A 23,354-nucleotide genomic window follows, 5' to 3' on the forward strand; every position below is an offset into this window, starting at 1 on the left:
CCCAAATAAATGCTGAGGTTGTTGAAACTTTTATTTGTGTTATTGTTAAATTTGCTTTTCAAATGGAGTCAATCATTTAGTGGCCTAGAGTTAAGGAATTTGCTGTACGTTGGAGTCTTTCAGTTTTGATTTAGTCAACAGATTTAGTGGCTTATTGGTCTAGTCTTTAGGAGTAGTTGGGTTACGGAGAAGGTGCCAGATATGGGACCTGATCTTTAGGGGTTTCAGTTGTGCATTTTGCCTATTTAAAGGCTCCAAAGGTTCTGAGTAAAATATAACTTTGGCCACAGTACTATTGTTATTTTTTCTGCAAATCTCTTATCAGAGGTACGTAGAATAGGGACAGCAATCAAGACAAATTTCCCTTGTAATTATCTCCCTAATCCAATTATAGCCATTTAATGCGGATCCAAAATTTATGCTTGGAATGATACAAGTGAGTTTACCTAAGGCAAAGGAGGTTTTGATCTAGTGGTTAAAGTTGAGATTTTAGAGTTTTGGTAATCCTGAAACCTAATTTCCCTTCTCTTTCCTTACCTCTTAAATCCCATCCCTTCCCTCCTAGAACTTTGTTTAAAAAAAAAACCATATAGAGCATAATACTGTTTGCAATAGAAACAAGATAAGATTTTAGAAAAATTATATGGTGCATATGACAATATCATTTTTGCTTTAACGCGCATTTAGAAGAGATTCTCAGTCAAAAGTATGTTTAAGCTATTTTTTGCACTTTTCATGCACAAACACGAAACGCAAAACCCACAAAAACTCTCAAATCTGGCAAGACTAGAATTTAATTAAGTTGGATTCAGATGCGAAACAAACAACTATTAAAATCAAGTATATAATAAGTTGATGACAAACAAGCAATAAATATGAAATAAACAACAAGAAGATTTAACATGGTTCAACTACCCACATCTGCAATGAGAAACCTGTTGAATAAATCTATATAAGAATATAACTTGAATCCAAATCTAACTCTTACATAACTTCTCACACCTCCCAAGAACACTCTCTCGCTCCATATGTACAAGGTTACATGTTACCCTTTATATGCCACTTTGTAATATGCCAACCCTATCTATTCATAAGCCATGTTACTTGGCCAACATCCAAATAATAACAGAAAATAATGGTTAATTTCTAAACTTATACAAAATAGGAAATAATTTTCAATTTCTAAACTCATACAAATAGGAAATTTCTTGGTTACTATTTCAAGTAACTAAAATAATAAGGGAACTAGTTATTTCCATACAAAATAAAGAACCTACCCAAAAGAAATTAAACTAATTTCTTAAAAATTTCCTCCTAGGATATTTTTTTTTAGTTACTATTTGCGTTTAACTATCAAATAATATGGTACCGAACTGCACATTCAAATCAATACAGTTTTGACACCAAATTGATTTAATCGACAAATAAATATATGTAGTTACCTCGAGTTCAACTTTTAGTTGAATCACAAGAAGGTTCCTTAATTCATTATCTATTTTTTGCAGAATTTCTTCTCATCACCACTTGTAATTTGGAATCTTCTTCTCTATTTGTAATCATTAAGACAACCAAATGCTAAAATCACCATATTTCTTCCTATTCTCAAGGCTGTCTCATCATGTGTGATTTTCAAAATTCCACCTATAATGTAAAACTCATAGCCATCAAATGCTTCTAGTGCATGGAAGTTAGATTCTTTCATTCCTTTAGGACATGTGCTACATCATCCAAATAACAAATATCACTAAAATTTAAAATCCACTCGAATGAAGTATCAATCATTGGAGTTGTGAAAGTGTCTCCATTGATTCACGTTCAAAATCGACATTGAACTTCACCTTTTTCTTGATCCTTGAATTACCTACCTAAATTCACTTATTTGAGACAAGGATGTCACCAATTATATTATTAAATTGGTAATGGCCACCAACTCATTTGATCTCAGTAGTGAACTAGGAACCAACCACGAACCTCACTTTGATACCAGTTTGTTAGGATTCAAATGCGAAATAAACAACGATTAAGACATCAAATACACAATAATTTAATGACATACAAGCCACAAACATGAAAATAAACAACATAAAAGATTTAATGTGATCTGACTTCATCATTTAACTTACATCTACGAAAAGAGACCCGTTTTTTGTGAGAGAATAAACCTATACAAGACTACAATTTGAATCCAAACCCAACCTTTATATAATTTTTTCCACCTTCCAAGAATCCTCTCTCTCACTCCATGTACAAGGTTACATATCACAAGGTTACATGTCACTTCTGTGGGCCACTTTATGACATGCCAACTCCCACCTATATATTAGCCACATTAATTGGCCAACACCTAAGTAATAACAGGAAATAACTAGTAATTCCTAACTAATTTGGAAATAATTTCTAATTCCTAAACTTATATAAATGAGAAATTTCTTGACTACTATTTCAAGTAACTAAAATAATGAGGAAATTAGTTATTTCTATATAAAATAAGGAACATTTCTAAAAGAAATTAAGCCAATTTCCAAATAGATGATTTAACTATCAAGATCTACACTCCAACGACTAGGTATTTTAACGATGCAATTCCTCATTCTTATTCTTTACAGCCACTAGTGGAACTAAGAACTAAGCCTTTTTTTTTTGTTGGGGAGGGGGGAACTATAAAATTGTATACTTCAAAGGAGTTGTATTGCAATTTTTGCAAAAAGCTTATGGGGAGAAGCTAATTTGGTCCAAGGTATAAGTGAAAATATTAACTATTTTAATTGGATATAAAAGAATTTCTACAATTTTGGAGGGGCAAGATCTAAATTTTACAAGGATATATACGAAAATTTCAAATTTTTTGAAGGTATATAAAAGAATTTATAAAATATTAGGGGCTAGCTGCCCCTCTCCCCCCCCCCCCCCAAACCACCCCAAACTTCCGCCAGCACTATATCAATTGATTACAAATGTTTGAATTCACCTTAACTTTTCTCATGTATGATATGGAGTTTGTTCGTGCATTCTCTTATCTATGTACACCTATTTGAAGTCCAAAGATACATCGAAGAATGTTTAGAGAGAAATTAAGACTTTTCCAATAATGGTATTATTATTTTGGATCATACTTTTGCCCCTTATGCTGAAGTTTAATTTTAAAAGATTGATATTACTAGGTCTTTAATAGACGTTTTGGCACTTTTTTTGGTTCAACTTTTAACTCCTAGATTTCATTAAATTACATAGAAATTGAGCAGTATGATGTCAATGGGAAATATTTCGGGTAGGTTATTTGCACTGTGTTTGGATTTTTTTAATATAGTTTCTAATCGCAATGATACCTGAGTTTCTCATAAGCTCCAATGTATTCTATAATGAGTAAAATTCCATAGATATATTGAATTGTTTTCTGGATTAATAGGATAACTTATCATTTTTCCAACCATCTTTTAGTGCAACGTTCAGATCCTTTGATATGAAAGGCTTGAGGTTTAAATTCATCTACATATTGGTGTGTCATGAATTGGATGCAATGTTGAAGATATCTGAAATGCCCAGGTGTTCGTTAACAAGCGGCTGACTAGATTGGCAATGTTCATTTTCAGCCAATTACATGTCTTTTGGCAGATTCTTGGGTTAATAAATTACATCAAGAAAGATTATTGTTTAACAAAATGAGGTGTTTCCAAATTTTTTCGTGAATAAATGTGCAATATTTACCACATATATAAGTGAGCAGGCTTCATACAATAGTATGGATTTCATTGCTACGTGCATGCAACGTGCCAAAATTTTTATATATAAAAAAAAGAATAAGAATAAAACCCTGAAAATTGAAGTGAGCCCATTTAGATTGCAAATTTTTGAAGTTTTTGTGAAAAAATCTACTGTACCAATGGGATGTATGTGAGTTAAAAGGGCGATTGAAAAATGTATTGAATGAATTTTTCTAAGAAAATCGCAATCCAAAGAAGGCTAAAATTAATTTATTTGGTGGATCAGGTGCCTAAAAAATTAATTTTTTTTCTATTTTGTTTTATTGCTGGTTGTTAATTAAATTGCAGGTGAACAAATAAAGGAGAAGTTGATCTATATATTATCCATGCGTAAATAAGTTTGATTGGGTTAGGGAACATCAACTGTTTGAACTTGAGGATGTTTAAACATATGTGCTAAATTGCTAAGATTTGACTGATGCTGAATCATTTGGCAAGCAGTTTAGTGCAGGTTTTTCAGTTGAGACGCCATAGTCTCGGAATCTATTGCCTGGCATATTTGTCAAATTGGTCGGACAAGTTATTGTTCTCTGTGTTTTCTCATGATATTTGATAAGTGCATATTTTACATGTTTTTGTTGTGTTTTATTAATTAGTTTTGGTGTGTTTTAATTACTTTTATAGGTAATTAACTAAATTTCTAGTGAAAATATATATTTTGTGGCTTAAGTGGTAAAAATTGCATTTCTATGGATTTTAATAGTGAAAATTTTATGTTTTTGTAGGTTTAATGATTCAATCATCAAATAGAGTGAATTAAGAACATAGTTGGATAATTATTGATGATTTGAAATAGTTTAAAGAAGACATGAAGTGCCAAGACGAAATGCAAGTAAGAACAAAAGAAAGGAAGTTTCACAGATTTGACACCTTGTGGTATTTCGACTATATCTTGAGTTACAGTAATCGGATTGAGATGATTCTCCCACCATTTTGAAGCTAGGAGATATATTTACATTTCATATGGGACATCAAACTCCAATTTAATTGTTTTCCTAGTCAAAAAGTCGAAATACAGAAATGCAATTTCATTGTCGAAAGCTGAAACAGAGTTTTGATTAGTTGAGGGTATTTTGATCATTTCTTAGTTCACAGAGCTCCAAATTGGATGTTTCTTGATACATTGGAAAGCTAAATCAAAGGATACAACTTTTATGTTTTACACAAGAGCTATTTCAACCTCTATCATTGAGAAAATATCAGTTGAAATTGGACCAAAAATAGAGTAAGGATGAATTCTATCCAGAAAATGCAAACCTGCGAAGCAATACATGGGGTGCAATACACAACTCAGGGTCGCGTTTTCAAGGTTGCGTATTCATCATTTTCAATTGCAACTTGTTCTTTGTTCACATAACTTTCTAGCTCAATTCTAACAAGCAAATTCGGCTGTATATGACCAAGAAGAGTGTGGAAATTTGGAGAACAACTCTTGATAAGTTCAAAAGCCAACTTTGCCAACCAAAAAACAACTCACCTTGAACTTGAATTCTCTGTAAATAGCAGCAATTGGGAAACATTTTCACAACTTTGGAAGGTTAGAAAAACTCCAAAAAAATGTGTAGTCTTTGCTAGTTTTTCTTAATTTATTAGTATAACATAATTAGAGTAGTTTATCCTTCTTGTAGTTGTAGTTAGATTTGGATGAAAATTGGAAGAACAAAGATAGAGAGTTAGAGCTCATGTAACAAGGGTGACTTCTCTCCTAGTACTTTCTCTTTTGTATTTGATTTCATGTTTAGCTATAATACAAGTTTGGTGTTTGTTTCCATGTTTAGTTAAAGTTTATGCCTAGAGTTATAGATGAACTTTGAACTTTCTATATCTTGTTAGTGATGTTTACTTGGTTATTTGATGATATTATTTTGAGCAAGTTATTTATTACTTGTGTTTATCTAATCACAATTAATCGGTCATTAATTGTGATAATCTTAAAGTGTTAAGTTTGCAATGAGAATTGGAATTTAATACTAGTTCGAGGAAGTAATAAACCTAGAGAGTATACTCACGAGAGGAGAGGTGCACTTATGTAGTTTTAGTGACTTGTTTCATGTAATTTTATAGAAAATATGAACTTGTAGTTAATTTCATAACCACGAGAGTGGATATGATTTAACTACAAGTAAGTTGATTCACTACGAAAGTAGGTTTCATATACATTAGAAAATCATGTCATAACTAATCAAGATAATAGTATTCACTTAACTAATAACTTTACTTGCAAGAGTAGTAAGGAATTTCATATATCTAGGAGTTTTCTATTGTTATTTTTATTACTTTTATCTCATGTTAATAGTGTCGATTCAATTTCTTACATATGTCATAGTCAAAATAATAAAGGAATTCAAAAATCACCGGTAATTGAAAATCTTCCTTCTAAAATCGACACCTAATATCCCCTATGCTCAATAAACAACTCATATACTTGCGCAAAATTGTGCGTGGGATATTTAAGATTTTATAAATGTAAAAATTGATATGAATGAGCTAATTGATATATATATATATATATATATATATATATATATATATGTATATACCCTACGCTCGTCAATATTTTAAATTTATATTTGATTTTACTCCAAAACAGTTTTTTTCTGCCAATCAATTTTTTAGTCTAATGAGAGGTTCTTTTCAATAGATTCATTTGGTTTGTTATAGCTATATTTTAGATGCGTCAAATTTAGTTTTGGTGAGAGGATACGTGAAATTTCGAGGCACATATTTGCTTGCACAATATTGAAGGCTCATGCACTATACTAACTTGCAAGGGATTGGAACTAGGGATGGCAATGGGGCGGGGGATCCTTCCCCCGTCCCCCGCCCCATCCCCCGCCTCGACTTCCCCCACCCCGCATCCCCGCGGGGTTAAAAAAATTTATTATATAATTTATTATAATTAAATTTGAACAAATAATCAAGTACTAAAATATCAATATATCACCAAATTATTATTCATCGTAACTTTACAATTGAAACTCATAAAAATAATTAAACAAAAGTTATTTGAATACAATCTAATATGATAAAAAGTATAACTAAAATAATCAAATTTTCACTTTTGATACAAATACAATTACTAAATTGTTATTGTGTTTTTTTGGAAAAAAATGTTATTGTATTAAGTGTAGTTAGGAATTTAATATAAATATATTAATAAATTTAGTATAAATAATTAATAATTTTTATTAATAAACATGTATAATTAGTAATGAAACACTGTTTGTGGCTAGGCTTAATTATGAGACAACTGAACGCAGAATCAAAAGGGTGTTTGAGGCAAGCGGGTAGGTATTAAAGAGCACCGAGAGTGTGCTCTGGTTATTGGCTTTTGGTTTGGTAAGAAATTCACCATAATGGTGAATTGCAAATCCCTCACCTCTTCGGGTCACCCATCACCGACCCTTAGTCACTTCCCTCACTGCTCCCCAAACAATAGGAAAAATAATAGGGGAACAAAAGAAAAGAAGCAAATACAGGAAAGTTAAATATGTGAAAAGGAAATAAAAGCATAAAGGATAATTGACAACACTTTATACCTGCCTCCTATTATATATATATATATATATATATATATATATATATATATATATATATATATTTATTTATTTATTTATTTATTTTTATTTTTATTTTTTTTATTTTTTTTTTAATTTTAAACGGGGGGCGGGGCAGGGGAATATACCCCCGTCCCCCACCCCGTTTCTAAACAGGGGAAAAAATTTTCCCCCCACCCCCGCCACCCGCCCCATTGCCATCCCTAATTGAAACGTGTGAATAAGTGAATTAGTGGGCATGGTTGTTTTGATACTCCTACTATGACTTAAGTTTGACAACTAATATATTGCCCCATAAAATCCTCATTAATTTTTCATGAATCAAACTGCATGCAACAGATCCTTCAAAAAAAAAAAAAACTGCATGCAACAAAGCAATTCAAACTTGTTTATATTTGGAAATAGTTACGGATCCAAGATTTTAGTTTAACGGGAACAAATCATCAAAGGTATAATAGCAAAAAAAAAAAAATTATATTAAACAAAGCTCACTGAAAGTTCAATAGATGATGATTTGAAGCAAGATGTTTTTAATAATGAAAACGAAGTATAAATCAAAATGTGAAAAATTAGACTTTGTACCATTATATGTACTAACAACTAGGCATTCAATACTAAGCTCTCAATTTATATGATAGTTAAATTTTTGTTCGCTTGTCTTCAATGGCCGATGTACATAGTATAGCGTTATTTTAATTGCTATTTTAAGTTATAGTAATCAAGGAAGCTAAAAATTGGTTTGTTATAATCTCTTATTTTTTCTAACTTCTTTCTATTTCTCCTTCTCTTCTTTGAGAGCATTCCTCTTTGGAAGAGAGGTGGTCTCCCTCCCATAGATTTTCATTTTATTTTTTTAATAAAGTCTCTCCTAAATTTTCTTAGTGAGAGTTTTCTATTTCTCTAGGGGATTTCTAGTGAGAATTTTCTATTTAGTTTTCTTAGTGAGAGTTTTCTATTTCTCTTAAAGGTTCCTAATGAGAATTTTCTATTTTTCCAAAGGATTACTAGTGAAAATTTGCTATTTTTTATGTTATTGTTAGGTTCGAATTTATTTCAGATCGAATTGAGTTTATTTGGATAAGAGTTTATTTGAATGATTTATTTGAGATATTTACTGTAGCACTTTTTGTGATGTGATGTATGTGAAATAAAAAGGTGATTAAGAAAATAAAAAGGAGATTGGGATTTGTGAGGCAAAATTTTTTTTTTTTTTTCCAAATTCTCTCTATCCAAACAAACTCATTGTTAGTTCTAGAATTTTTTTTGCACCTTGAATCTATCTCGATAGATCTCACCACTATTATTGGAGTTTAAAGCTATGCATGGCTGTTGATTAGTATTTAGTAAAGCTGGCGATTGCAACATGCACATGTACATAAGAGAGTTGTAGTGATTTATCTTGTTAGAAGACAATTTAGAAATTTGCTCTAATATTTTTCTGATTTGTTCAAAAATTTTTTAGAGAATTAAATCGTGTGTTGGAGGATTTCCAACAATTTGAAATTTAATAAATGGGTATTATTGGGTAACCCATTTAAAATTCTCTTCCCTCAAATCTCTTCTCTTCCCCACCCATTTTTTTTTTCAAATTTTTCATTTTGTCATATGTTAACTACTTTTGTTTCATTATTATTATTATTTGTTGATTTTATCTTATTATTTTATTTTCTCTTAGTTTGTTAACTTGCTCATTTTTTAGCATTACCAATTTATGATAAATTTTAGCCTCTTTTTTTTATCTTTCTAAAATGAAACTTTAAATTTATATATGAAAAAAATGTTTGGGGTTCCAAATTTTTGGATTAAGTTTTTATATTAACTTTTATGTATTTAGTTCAAATTTTTTTATTCTTATTATTCAATTACTAAATAATATGTAATTTTGCGACATAGAGTATAAATGAAAAAAAAATTGGTAATTAGGCTTATTGAACATTATAAGTAAATATTTAAAACTAATAATGGGTACAAAGAGCGGTATAAATTGATAACTTAGTTTGCAAAAATGAATTTAAATGAGTTTACAAAAAATTAAAATAAATGAGTTATAAATAGGTAATTGGGTTACCCAATTCATTTTTTGACTTATCCATTTATACCCATCTAATTAAATAGGTATAAACGAATTGACTCACTTATACCCATTACCCATTTTACCCAACCCAAACCCGCCAAGTCACCCATTTTGACACCTCTTAAATATAACATTATTAAAAGTTTGGTAAAGTTAAGTTAAAATCTTGAATTGGCCCACCATGGACACATTGTGCCTGCACGTGCGTTATATGTTGTTATACTCTATGGGTTTCTTGATTTTAATTATATGATAAATAAGAAAAGTTCCAAATTGTACATGGTTTGTTTGGATTGAATCTCACTATTCTTAAGATTTTTAGTTGGAGGTGTACAATAAAAAAAGAATTGTATAAAATAATAAAAAGAAAAATGAATAAATTGAAATAATAATTCTTAGCTCCACGTGTAGTTATTAAACCAAACCTAGCAAGGAACCCAGCAAAAAGATTGAGTCAATGGATCATTGGTTCAATCAGTTGAACCGTAGGTCGCTAAAATAATATTTAGAAATATAAAATAGTAACTTTAGTATACATAAAATATATAATAAAGTGTTTTTGGATTTCAAATGTGTTTTCATATAGATATATTATATATTATATAACATTTATATTATAATAATAATTTTTATATTCATGAATTCGGTGAAATCAGAATTTTTTGAATTCCAAATTGAATTCGGAATGAATTCAAATTTGAAATTGGTGAATTCGAATTCGGTCAAAATTCTGATACCAAAATTTCGATTTCAAAGTTCCGAATTACCTATTTCGATTTCGATTCATACCCGTAGTGACACAAATGTAAATAGGGTGGGATGGGTCAACCCATGGGTTGGCATGCTACCCCAATAAAGTATTGATGTTGTAATAATTAAACTTCGTAGAGGTCATTTTGAGTAATTCATAAAAACTAACAATGATCAAATTTGGCTTAGAAATTTTAAAAGAGTAATAAGTTTTTGATATCTTATTACATATGGAGTTATTAGACTTTGTTTCTATTAAATACTCATGTTTTGTAACTTATTTTATAATTGGAAAACTTCACTATAGACATATGTTTTTGAATATTTTTGAAAACTCTAAATTTTGTGTGTACTATGTATTTCAGTATTAAACTTTATTTTTTTTGAACATTTGGACTTTGTTTCATGATTTGAAAAATTTATTGTGTATTTAAAAAAATAATATTAAATAGATTACATGACTAAATGGGTAAAAATATATGATTAAGACATTAGAGTTTTTCCAAGATAGGTTAATGGGTTAATCTTGTAAAACAGCAAGTCATGTCACAAGAGTTTTAACCGTATAAAATATTTAATAGGCTATGTGGATTGGGTTAGATCAACTTGTTAACAACCAAACGATACAAATGCTTGACGGGCTAAGTTAGGATTGAAATTTTCCAACACAAATACAATAATGACATGACACGATTGCCTCCTAGTTCTACATTTAGGGAAAATCGTTCAAAATGCCCTTCATAGTTTGTAAAATAACTTTGTCCATCCCTTATTTTTAAAAGTATAATTATACGTCCCTTACAAATTTACATTTGTCAAATTTAGTTTTTACCTAAGTTTTTGACTAGTTTTTTGCCAAAATCCACCATGTCTCTTGCACGTGATCATTTTTTAAGGGTAAAATTGTCAAATCAAAATTTACATAACCCGATCCATAGTCTCTCATATTTTACAAAATGAATTGTTTCATCCTTCACATTTCACAAATTGAATTTATTTGTCCCTCACAATTTACAAAATAAATTTTTTCATCCATAATTGATCATGTACACAAATAGTTTTTTTTAAATCCATGTATATATTTATTTAATTTCACCTTAATAGTACAAATAGTATATAATATATCTCTATTTGATTTTGTCTGGTGTTTATATTGAATTAAATTTGGACAGAAAAAATAAACAAAGGAAAAGTACGATAAAAAAAATTAAGTGATTTGCACTTTCAAATTTTAAAACAATCACAAGACAAGTAACTCAACTGTTGGTCTTAAAGGTGGTGAGTAGAAATTTTAAATTTAAATTGCAATTTGTTAGCATGACTATAAAATTCGAATTAGGATTCATTAATTAGATGACCTTATCATACAATTCAATAAATGAATTATTACTAAATAAGAAAAGACTACAAATATTGGATAGGTTCACACGGTGAAATTAAATAAATATATGTGTGTTTAAAACAAAATTGTTAGTTTAAACCCATGTATATATTTATTAAATAGCATATGTATAACTATAATTACCTTGTTTAGGTGAAATCAAATAGAGACATATTACATGTTATTCATATTATTCAGGAGAAATCAAACAGATATATACATGGGTTTTAAAAAAAATATTTGTACACATAGTCAATGAGGGATAAAAAAATTCATTTTGTGAAATGTGAGGGATGAAAAAAAATTAATTTATAAAATGTGAGAAACGAAACAATTCATTTTGTGACATATGAAGGACTATGGATTGGAATATATAAAATTTGATTTGATAATTTTGCCCCTAAAAATGATTACATGCTAGGCATGTGATGAATTTTGACAAAAATCTAGTCGAAAATTTATGTAGGGACCAAATTTGACAATATAAATTTATAAGGGACATAAAATTACACTTTTAAAAGTGAGGGACGAAAAAATCATTTTACAAAATATGAGAATGTTTTAAATGATTTTCCCCCACATTTATGTTTTAACACCAAAATATTTGTTGACTAAAATAAGAAAGGATTCTTCGTTCTTCCATTAGACAACTTGTAATTGAAGTCCTAAACCTTTACGTATTACTGATTATACAAGGAAAATGGAACTTGTTACAAAATAATGGCATGAAAGAAGGAAAAAATAAAAGAACAAATGGCAGAAAAGTAAAAAGGGAATGAGTCAATGATAGGGTGTTAATTGTTGAGTATTTTATTATTAATTTTCCATTTGTCCTTGCCAAATATTGTTTTAATTATTAATATTTACTTATATTTGGTATCTGGACTTAATTTCAGGGAATGGAGCAGAAAACTACAAAAAAGGAGGTAATTTCTGGAGAAAATAGAGACTTCTAAATACTCCACGGACTTGGCCCACATTGCTGAGAAGAACCGGACTTTCATTCCCCTTTTTTGCTGACTAAGAGTCCTCCTACCAAGAGAAAACGTAATACAAGGAATTTGGCAGAGCTTTCTTTTGAGTAGTTGGACTCGCAATTTCGGCGGGGATCACGGATAAGAACCATGAGTCATTTTGGACTCTTTAACATATCTAGTCTATGCGGGAATGGGGGAACTTTTCAATTGGTTGTGATTGCTGATGTGGCATCCTTCCATTGGTCAAATTGGTGGTCGTCCGCTTCGTGTGAATTTGCTCGCGTGAATTGGTTGTCCGTCGATTGGTTCTTTTCTCTTGTTGCTTGCTTGGACGTCTGGCTTGGAAGTGTGCAGCTCAATTCTGGTCCCACGTGCGCAGCTCAATTCTGGTCCCACGTGCCTTTGGTTGGCTTTGCTTTGTTTCTTTTCTTTTCTTTTGTTTGTTTTTTTTATTTTGCTCGGACGCTTGGCAATCCCTTTGCCTTTTGTTTACCCGTGCGAATTTGCAATTCATGACCGTCCATTCCCATGCGTGAATTCTTTTGTTTTTGGTCTGCCCAGCCGTTTAGCAATCCTTTAGGATTTTGTTTCTTTTTTTTTTCCCTCAGACGTTTAGCACTTTTTTTTTTTTTTATTAATTGTTCGTTGTCTGATCAATAATTCCATTCTTAATTACCGAATAACACATAACATTTAACTTGCAAACTCTTACAATTATTAACATTAACATTTTTTGTTCCGCTATTAATTGTTATAACTATTTATTCATCTATTTCATTTAGATCCCTTTTTTTTACCCAATCAATCACATTTAATTACCAATTCTTTGTGATTCATTGTTAATAACTAATTAAATGATGTCATTTTAAATTGTTATTTTTTTGCCCAAAAAACCACATTTAGTTCATAATTTTTTCGCAGTTATAGCTTTATTTGGTATTGATTCTACATAAATAATTATCGATTCTCTGCTTCTAATTGTTATAACTATTTATTCATCTATTTTATTTGGATTCCTTTTTTTACCCAATCAATCATGTTTAATTGCCAATTCTTTGTGATTCATTGTTAATAACTAATTAAATGATGTCGTTTTAAGTTGTTACTTTTTTTACCCAACAGATCGCATTTAGTTCATAGTTTTTTTCGCAATTATTAACAAAAAACATTCTTCTTGGCTGTTCCCCAAATCGGATTTAGTTACCTCTGTTTTTCCAGATTTTATTAAGATAATGTTCTCCTTTATCTTGGGTTGCCCAACAAATCAAGTCTAATTATCAATTTTTAAAATTTTTTTTTTAAAATTGGGTCCGAAAATTTTTACCCAACAAGTCGCATTTAATTACCAGCCCTGGGTAGTTGTTAGCCACAATTTAGCCTCTTTTTTGGGGGTTGCCGATCGAGTCATATTGGCTGCCCTTTTTTACAATTGATTGCTAGCTAATTAATTAATATTGTTACTCAATTAGTTACTTTGTTATTCATTGTTAGTTAATTAATATGTCTACGTTGCTCTGTCTTGAGAAGAGCGCTTCTCATTACTCTTGTCTTCTTTGCTTTTGGCGGGCTTAATAGTTAATTGTTTTATAATTACCTAATTTTACAAACTAACACCCTTAATTACCAGGTCTTTGCAACGGACAAATTTTGTTTGTTTAGTTTAGCTACATCGTTTCTTGATTTCTTCATCCGCCGCTCACATTTCCCGTCATTAGCCTCCAGCCTCCTTTTGTTGACAGCTGATTGTACCTGAGCTGAACAATACCTGACTGGTTTTTATTATATTGTCCATCCTTTCTGCCTCCATTTACGCTTCCTCATAAGAACCTTGTAGTTTTTTTTGTCCTTTGCCTGGGGTCATGTCTGTAAATCTACAAGCTGCCGTCGCCTCTTCTCGTTGTCGCCCATCAGCTCTGTTGTTCCCGTCGATTGACATTGTTTTCAGTTTTGCATTTGTACAATGGTTATAGAGTTTTTCCGCTTTTCCCCAGCAGATTTTCTGCTGCCTACCATCATGAACAGTGGTAATTGTGCATCTACTCCTTTCTTTTGCCTTTTCTATTACTCTTGTTTCTTTGCTAGAGAGAAATAGCTATCTCATAAACACTGTTCTTCGTTTTCTTTGGGTATTTTGAACCTTCCTTTTCCTCATTTATTTATTGTCTTGGTTCCGATTTGCGCTGTGTTGTTGTTACTGTTTCTTGGTGAGCATGTTGATTTTTTACCGCTTGCTTTCTTTTGTTTTCCCCCTAATTGTTCAAACACTTTGCCGTTGTTGTCATACTGCTTTGTTTTAAATTTCTTCCTTGCTTCTCTACTTTGCTGTGCGCTGGTTCGTCCATTTTTTCTTTTTCCCTGCCCCTACTAAATTTTCATCACCGAATCAGCTCCTCTTTTTTTACTGCTCGTTTTTTCCCACCTTGCCTTACTGCCTTTTACTTGCTTGTGGTTTCTTTGATAGCTTCTGCTGTTATCCGTTTCTGTGGGATTGGACCTCTTTGTACAAGCAGGTTAGTTACTCTCATTTTGTTCTCTTCTTGTTTTCCTCTTTTATCTGTATTTTATCCTTTAATTTGTACCTTTTCGATGTGCATTTTCTAATGCATCGTTAGCTAGCTTATACGTTCTATGTACATGTTATTTTATTTAGTAATGCTGTTACGTTGCCAGTGACAAAATACTTTTTTCCTGCACTATAATTACCTGCCTGGCTTTTTTGCTCTTATTAAATATGTGTTGTTTGCTCAGTTGTTGGACTATCGACTCATGAACAGTGGTAATTGTGCATGTACTGTTTTCTTTTCCCTATTCTATTGCTCTTGCTTCTTTGCTTGGAAGAAAGAGCTACCTCATAAGCAGTATTTTTCATTTTCTTTAGCTCTTTTAAACTTTATTTTCCCTATATATTGCCTTGGTTTTAATTTACACTGGTGTTGTTGTCACTGCTTCCTGGTGAGCATGCTGATTTTTACAATTTGCTTTCTTTTGTTCTTTCCTCTACTTGTTCAAATATTTAAGCATTGCTGTCATGCTGCTTTGTTTTAAATTTCTTCCTTGCTTCTCTACTTTGTTGTGTGCTGGATCGACCATTTTTACTTTTCCCCTGTCCCTGCTAAATTTTTATTGCCAAATCAGCTCTTTTTTTGGCCGCTCTTTTTCCCCCCACCTTTTCTTATTGCCTCTTACTTGCTCGTGGTTTCTTTGATAGCTTCTACTGTTATTCGCTTCTGCGGTGTTGGATCTCTTTATACAAGCAGGTTAGTTATTCTCATTTTGTTCTCGTTTTTTTAACTCTTTCCTCTGCATTTTATCCTTTAATTTGTACCTTTTTTCCATGCATTTTTTGATGCATCATTAGCTGCATGCTGCTCTAATTTTACATTTTTTTATCCTTTATGTGACTTTTTTTAACCTTTTGTGATCTCTATCCATTCTATGTCCATGCTATTCTATTTTCCTGGTGCTGTTCCATTGATGGTAACAAAATGCCTATTTCCTGCACTATAGTTACCTGCCTGACTTTTTTGTTCTTGTTACATTTTTGTTGTTTACTCAGTTGTTGACTATTTACTCCTTTACCTCTGCTTTTTTTTTTGCTCGCTCTGTTTTCTGTCATTTTTGGTTTACGTTTTTTTTTTTGCTGAGTTAGATCTTCCTTTCTTTATATAGCCCTTTGGCATTTTTAGAACTCTTAGTGAAACTCAAATGGATAGAAATGCCGCTCGCCGCAAAAAGTATGCAGAAATGCCACCATTGAAAAAAAAACAACTTCTGCAACGACGAAGAGAAAATAGATCTGCCAAGAAAAAAGATGCACATTTACTGCCACGTATTCGCAAGGTTCCTCTGGGTTATATAGAATCAGGTGTTTGTTTCCCTGATTCGCATCCTGAAAAATTCGATGGTGCGAATGACCCTTCTATGCATAGTGAAATCTTAGGAAGCAAAGCATTGAAGAGCGATCATGACAATGCTGTTACTGAGGCATTGCAATATATGTCCTCTCGCGAGTCTGCTTCTTTTGTTCCTCGTGTTCATTTTGTTTCTACTACTCAAATAGCAAACGACATGCCGAATGCAAGTGTTCTTGCAGGTATAGTTGGTGATGTCCTTCTTCCTTCTTATTCAGTGGGTGTTTTTTTAAATCACCTTCACTCCCCTACCTACTGGTTCCTGTGTTAGCATTTCAATTCTTTGTAAATGGGTGCATCTTCGTTTGCAATCTGCAGAGTCTCCGCTTGCTGCTAAGGCTGATCTTACGAACTGCAAAGGAAAATTCCTTCCAGAAAAAAAAAATTTTGACCCTTTCTTCTCCTTTTGTTGAATCTGATTTCTGCCTGCCTAGGAGAAAAATTAGTAACTCTGTGCCTGTGGCGTTACATGAACGATCAAGCAATTGCTTTGCTCGTTCTCGTAGCGTTATCCAAGATGTTAACTCTGCCAAAGAGGATTTGCTTATGAACAGTCTTTTTGAAAATTCAATAGAATACTGCTCTTCTGACCATGTTTCTGTGAACTCTGAAAAAAATTATCCCCTCAGAACTACTGTTCATGCGGATCCATTTCTACAACAAAAAAATTCATCTGTTGAGAAGCAAACTTTTATGCTTAGATCTGCTTGCTCTGTTCCTGTGATGTCCATTGACAGGACCATCGGTTCTTCTCATCTTTTTGAAAACGTTATTAACTATTCTCCTTTGGCCAAAGTTTATATACAATCTGGTCAACCGCAGTTTCCTTCTGCATATGAGCAACAAAAACTTCATTTTGAAAAAAATGTATCATCCTCTGAGAACCCAGCTTTCGAACTAGCTTCTGCATCTGGAGGTATATTTTTTAGCCAACAGCTGTTTCCAATGCAATCTTACTGACTATTCTTTTCTTCCTACCACATCTTAATTATGTTCATTGAAACGACACTATCCTATTTTGGTTAGCTTATTTCTTTATACGATTGCAGAAACCACCTCTGTTCAGGTCAGCTGCCCTACCGATTCTATTGAAAAAAATGATTCTGCCGTGACTGCAACAGAAAATGCACAATTTTCTACCTTCTCATCTAAAACACAGCCTTTTACTCGGGAACGTTCTTCTCGTCGTCGTGTGAGGAAGCAGACTCCGGGTTAACATTTTATTTCTCAATAACTATTTAGATGCCATTGCTATATAGCCTAATAGAGGCACAACTTAGTCCGCTTCTCACCCGTAGTTTTAAAATAAATGCAGCTGCACCTAAAAGGGGAAGGCAGCAACGCATTTTTCCAATCACTGAAATCCCGCAAGAAGCTTTGATTCTTCCAGACGCTCCTGATTGTGAGCACTGTGGAGCCAAGAGGTTCCATTTAGAACCTCCTAACTTTTGCTGCTCTGGAGGAGAGATTTCTATTGTGGCTCCATCTATGCCTTATGATCTTAAACGCCTATTCATCGAAAATGATGAGGAAAGCGCTCATTTTAGAAATAATGTTAGGACCTATAATAACAACTTGGGCTTCACATCCTTCGCTGCAAGATATGATCCAGAGCTGACCAAGAACACAAAAGGTGTTTACACTTTCCGGGTTCAAGGTCAGGTCTACCATTTTCTTAATAGTTTACTACAGTCAAGCGAAAAACCTTCTGGAATTCAGTTTTACTTTTTTGATTCTGATGAAGAATTAGCAAAAAGGGTTGGAAGTTCTGATAAGTTGCATGGAAGCATTTTAAAATTACTTATGCGTATCCTGTCGAACAATCCTTATGCCAAATTCTTTAAGAATCTCAGAAATGTCCCAAACATTGACAACTATAGGATTGTTTTGAACTGCTATCCTAGTTTGGACCAGCGCGTCTATAACCTACCTACAGCCTCTCAAGTTGCTGCCATCTGGACTGAGGATGATGATGAATCAGCGGATAGGAATGTCCATATTCAAGTTTATACTCACTCTAATACCAGCCATAGAATTAAGCATTACTATGGCTGTTATGATCCTTTACAATACCCTATTCTCTTTCCTCAAGGTGAATGTGGATGGCACCATGGTGTTAAGAAACTTCACAAGAGGAAGAGAAATGCAGATTCTTGTGAGGCTGATTTCAGCATTGATCCTTCCACTGTTGATGATCCTTCACTTTTACTAGATTTGGAACGTAGAGGCAAGTGTTTTTCTTGCTGTCTTTGACTATTAGAAGCAAGCATCATAAACTGTATCGACATTAGTTTGACCTTTTTAATTTGTTCTTTATAGCTGTTGACCATGGAAAGAGTGAAGAGGACACTGTATCGGCAAGAGAGTATTATTGTTATAGGTTTCAAATAAGGGAGAACGATGAGTCGATGTTGCTCCACTGTCTCAGACTTCTACAACAATTTTCAGTTGATTCCTATGTGAAGATAGAAACTTCTAGGCTGGACTTTCATAGACACCGACAAAATGTGGTTAGATCGGAAATTCTTCAAGAGGTATTGGACAGTGTCTCTCTAGGCCAGGCTGAAGGTTCTAAAGTTGGACGTAGGATAGTGCTACCTGCTTCTTTTATTGGTGGTCCTAGGAACATGAGGCGCCGCTATCTTGATGCAATGGCACTCGTACAAAAGTACGAAAAATCAGACATTTTCCTTACCATGACCTGCAATCCGGCATGGAAAGAAATTCAGTGCAACCTGAAGTATCATGAAAAGCCTCAGGATAGGCCTGATCTTTTAGCTAGAATTTTTAGAGCTAAATTCGAAATGTTTAAGCATGAACTCTTGAATAGATAGATTTTTGGTGAAATAGCAGCCTGCGTGTATGTCATTGAATTTCAAAAGCGGGGATTTTCACATGCTCATTTGTTACTCATTTTAAAGCCTCAATTTAAGTTGCTCAATCCGGAATCTTATGACAAGGTAGTCTGCGCTGAATTACCTGATCAGCTTCAATATCCTCACCTCTATTCTCTTGTTGTAAAACATATGCTCTACGGTCCCTGTGGCAATATGGATAAAAGTTGCCCTTGTATGAAAGATGGTTCTTGCAAGAGTCACTATCCAAAAATTTCTGCCCCCATACAACCCATGGTGAAGATAGCTATCCATATTATAGAAGAATGGGTGATGGCAAGAAAGTGAAAGTTCGCAGATTCACTCTTGATAACAGGTGGGTTGTGCCTTACAATCCCTATCTCCTTGCTTTGTTCGATTGTCACATGAACGTGGAGATTTGTTCTACCATTAAATTGGTCAAGTACTTGTATAAATATGTGTTCAAGGGGCATGATCTGGTTTGCTTTAGAATTATGACAGATGATAGTCCTACTGATACTGATGAGATTAAAGAATTCCAAAAGGGTCGATACATCTCGCCTCCGGAAGCATTTTGGCGCATCTATGAGTTCCGTTTAAACGAGATGACCCCATCTGTTTATACTCTCCAGGTTCATCTTCCAAATCAGCAGCTTGTTTCTTTCTCGAAGAACTCGGACTTGCTACAATTGTTAGCTAAAGTAGATTTTTCTAAAACCATGCTGACTGAGTTCTTCAAAATGAATGCGACCAACGCAGCTGCTGAGAGTCTCAAATGTTTTTATAAAGATTTTCCTCAGCATTTCGTTTGGTCTTCTAAGTATAGACACTGGACAGAAAGAAAGCGTCGAAAGGTGATAGGTAGACTCGTCAGTGTTAATCCACGAGAGGAAGAAAGGTACTATCTGAGGCTGCTCTTAAATCATATTCCAGCACCGATATCATTCGATGATCTCTTGACTGTTAATGCTAAAAAAATGAACTCGTTTAGAGAGGCTGCTTTGGCACTTGGGTTGCTGCAATCTGATACGTACATAGAAGAAACGCTTGAGGAAGCTGCTGCATTTCAAATGCCATCTTCACTCAGATTATTATTTGCAACTCTTCTTGTCTATTGTTCTCCAACTGATCCAACGATGTTATGGAGAAAATTTGAATTGGACTTTACTAGAGATTATGAACGGCATAAACAATATCATGCCTACTCTCCCGCTCAAATTAGGGGATTGGTTCTAGCTGATATTAACAAATCCCTTCATCAGATGGGTACATCCATTGCTGCCTATCAGTTGCCATTAGATGACCTTGTTAGTGTGGATCATGTTCATTTGACAAAGGAGATAGAAGCTGAAAAAAACATAGACATACCGCCGGAAGATCTATTGATGTCTTTGAGACTAAATGCCCAGCAAAAGTATGCTTATGACACCATCTTACAGGCATGCTTTGCTTCCCAAGGGCATTCATTTTTTATTGATGGTCCTGGTGGTATCGGCAAAACCTTTTTATACCGGTCGCTGCTTGCTACTTTGAGGTCACAAGGTTATATAGCCATTGCAGTAGCAACCTCTGGAATTGCAGCGTCTATCCTGCCTGGAGGAAGAACTGAACACTCAAGGTTCAAGATACCTCTTGACTTCTCAAAGAACAGAACCTGCCAGCTTAGCAAACAAGGCAGTGTTGCAAGGTTGCTCTCGGAGTCAAAACTGATCTTGTGGGATGAGGCTTCCATGGCAAAACGAGAAACTATTGAGGCATTTGATGATTTGCTTAGAGATGTCATGGAATCTGAACTGCCTTTTGGGGGTAAGGTTGTTGTGTTTGGTGGGGATTTTCGTCAGACGCTGCCTGTTATTAAGCAAGCAACAAAGGAAATCCTTTTGCAGTCGTGTTTTCTCAATTCTCCATTGTGGTATAAACTTCATAAACTGAAGTTGATAGAAAACATGCGAGCTATATTAGATCCTCAGTTCTCCGAATTCTTGTTAAGAGTTGGCGAAGGGCGTGAACTTGTGGACTTCAACGGTGAAATAACTTTGCCTAGAGATTTAGTCATTCCTTATTACGATAAAGAAGAGTCCTTAAACAGGTTACATTACTTAAAAAATTCTGGTCTATCTATCTACTCTTTAGTATATACAGCTTCTAATTAAACTTCTTTATTAACAGGTTACTACAATCCATATTCCCAGATTTAACTCTCTATTCCCTGGATCCATATAGGATGATTAACAGGTGTATTCTTACCCCTAAAAATAGCTCGGTTGATGAGCTAAATGATATACTAATTAAAAGGTTCCCTGGAGAGCTTCACACTTTCATTAGCTCTGACAAAACTGTTGACCAGCGGCACCAGGGGGATTATGAAGATTTTCTTAATTCTCAGAATCCAAAAGGCCTTCCTCCTCACAGGTTAATGTTAAAAGAACATTGACCGATCATACTAATAAGGAATCTAAATCCTGTTGAAGGCCTGTGGAATGGCACAAGGCTTATATGTAGAGAGCTTGGCCGGCATACTATCTCCGCTGAAATTGTCTTCGGTCAGCATAAAGGAAAGAGGGTTCTCATTCCAAAGATACCCTTACAAACTCCCGACAACCAAAAGAATTCTATTGCATTTATAAGAACTCAGTTTCCTATTCGACTCTGTTTTGCACTGACCATTAATAAATCTCAGGGAAAAACTCTCGATTACGTTGGCATTTACTTGAGAGAACCTGTCTTTTCTCATGGACAGTTATATGTAGCCTTGTCCAGAGTTAGAACTTCAACTGAGCTGAAAATACTTATTGTACCAGGAACTTTTGATAGTATAAAAATGGACTGCAAAACTAGAAATGTTGTGTTCGGTGAAATTTTTGAATTGAGCCAGCAGTAGAGTTTTCTTATAGCCAGGTATACTTGTACCAGTCCATGCTGTGTTTACTTATTGCTAAAGTCTTGTGTATACCCAAGCTTGTACATTATAATCATTTTTCCTTTTTTTACAGGAATGTCTAACCTCTTGCCAATTGGAGAAATCGTGCCTGATATGAAAAACTGGTCCTGTGTGATCACGGTCCAAGAAAAGCAACAGGTCACAGATTCGTTGGGAACACCAACCAAAAAGCAAAAGTTTGTCTTCTATGATTCAGAGGTTACATTTTTAAACCTGAAATGGCCATTAATAATTTGAACTCTTTCTTTGTTTGTCCATCATAATTCTTATGTGTACTTTTTTTTTGCTTTCTGATAGGGCTCTAAAGTTGAAGGGATAATCTTCAATGCTGATATTCCAAGGATGAGTCCTATGTTGCAGGTTTATAAAAGATATAAGATTTCAAATGCTGATGTGAGGACTATTCCGCCAAAGTTTCAAAGTGCTGGATTAATCAAACAGTGGGTGATCACTTCAAAAACTGTCATTGAAGAGGTTGATGGCAATGAAGACATTATGCCTGTTAAATTTGCGTTCACTGACTTTGCTGATTTAGCTGAATACATGGATGATAGAAACAAGTCCGTTGGTGAGTATGTAAACAGTCTATCATTCATATTTTTGTCACACAATCGTTCTTATCTCAGCCTGTCTTCTTTCCCCTTGCAGATGTGCTCGGAGTGGTGATTAGTTCATTGGCCATGAAGACAATCACTAGAAACTCCGGACAGTCAAATGTTCAGAAATTTGTCCTCCTAAATGAAGAGTACGCAATCTTTTTATCATTGTTCACGCTCTTTTACTGGCCTTATCGCATTTTTCCTATAACTTTGAAACATTTTTGTCCTGTCTTTTATGCCAACGTTAGGTCTCAAACTGTCCTGCTATCCTTATGGGATGATTTTCTGAACAATGAAGGCCGGATTCTGTTGAATAACATGCACAGCTATCCTGTTATCATTGGTTGAAGACTGAAAGTTAACAACTACAATGGTCTGTTAACATGCTTTTTTTTTTGTATTACAGCCTTTATTTGTATATCAAGGTTCTCAGACATAGCTCAGCGTTCATTCTGTTGTTTATTCGGCAGGTGTTTCTCTCTCAACCTGGTTCGATTCTGCATTGCTTGTTGATCCACCAATACAGGATGCGAGACAGCTCAAGAATT

At 33.5% G+C, this 23,354-nt stretch overlaps 1 protein-coding gene across 1 annotated transcript; it reads left to right on the top strand.

The window, feature by feature from the left end:
- The first annotated feature begins 19,571 nt into the window (after positions 1 to 19,571).
- Positions 19,572 to 21,700, top strand: LOC113699687 (uncharacterized). The gene is made up of 2 exons (XM_027220046.2): positions 19,572 to 21,355; positions 21,436 to 21,700. The coding sequence occupies exons 1-2, from the start codon at positions 19,572 to 19,574 to the stop codon at positions 21,698 to 21,700; spliced, it is 2,049 nt and encodes a 682-aa protein (XP_027075847.2).
- Positions 21,701 to 23,354: the final 1,654 nt, after the last annotated feature.

The sequence above is a fragment of the Coffea arabica genome, chromosome 7e (assembly GCF_036785885.1).
Source record: "Coffea arabica cultivar ET-39 chromosome 7e, Coffea Arabica ET-39 HiFi, whole genome shotgun sequence".
Taxonomy (NCBI): domain Eukaryota; kingdom Viridiplantae; phylum Streptophyta; class Magnoliopsida; order Gentianales; family Rubiaceae; genus Coffea; species Coffea arabica.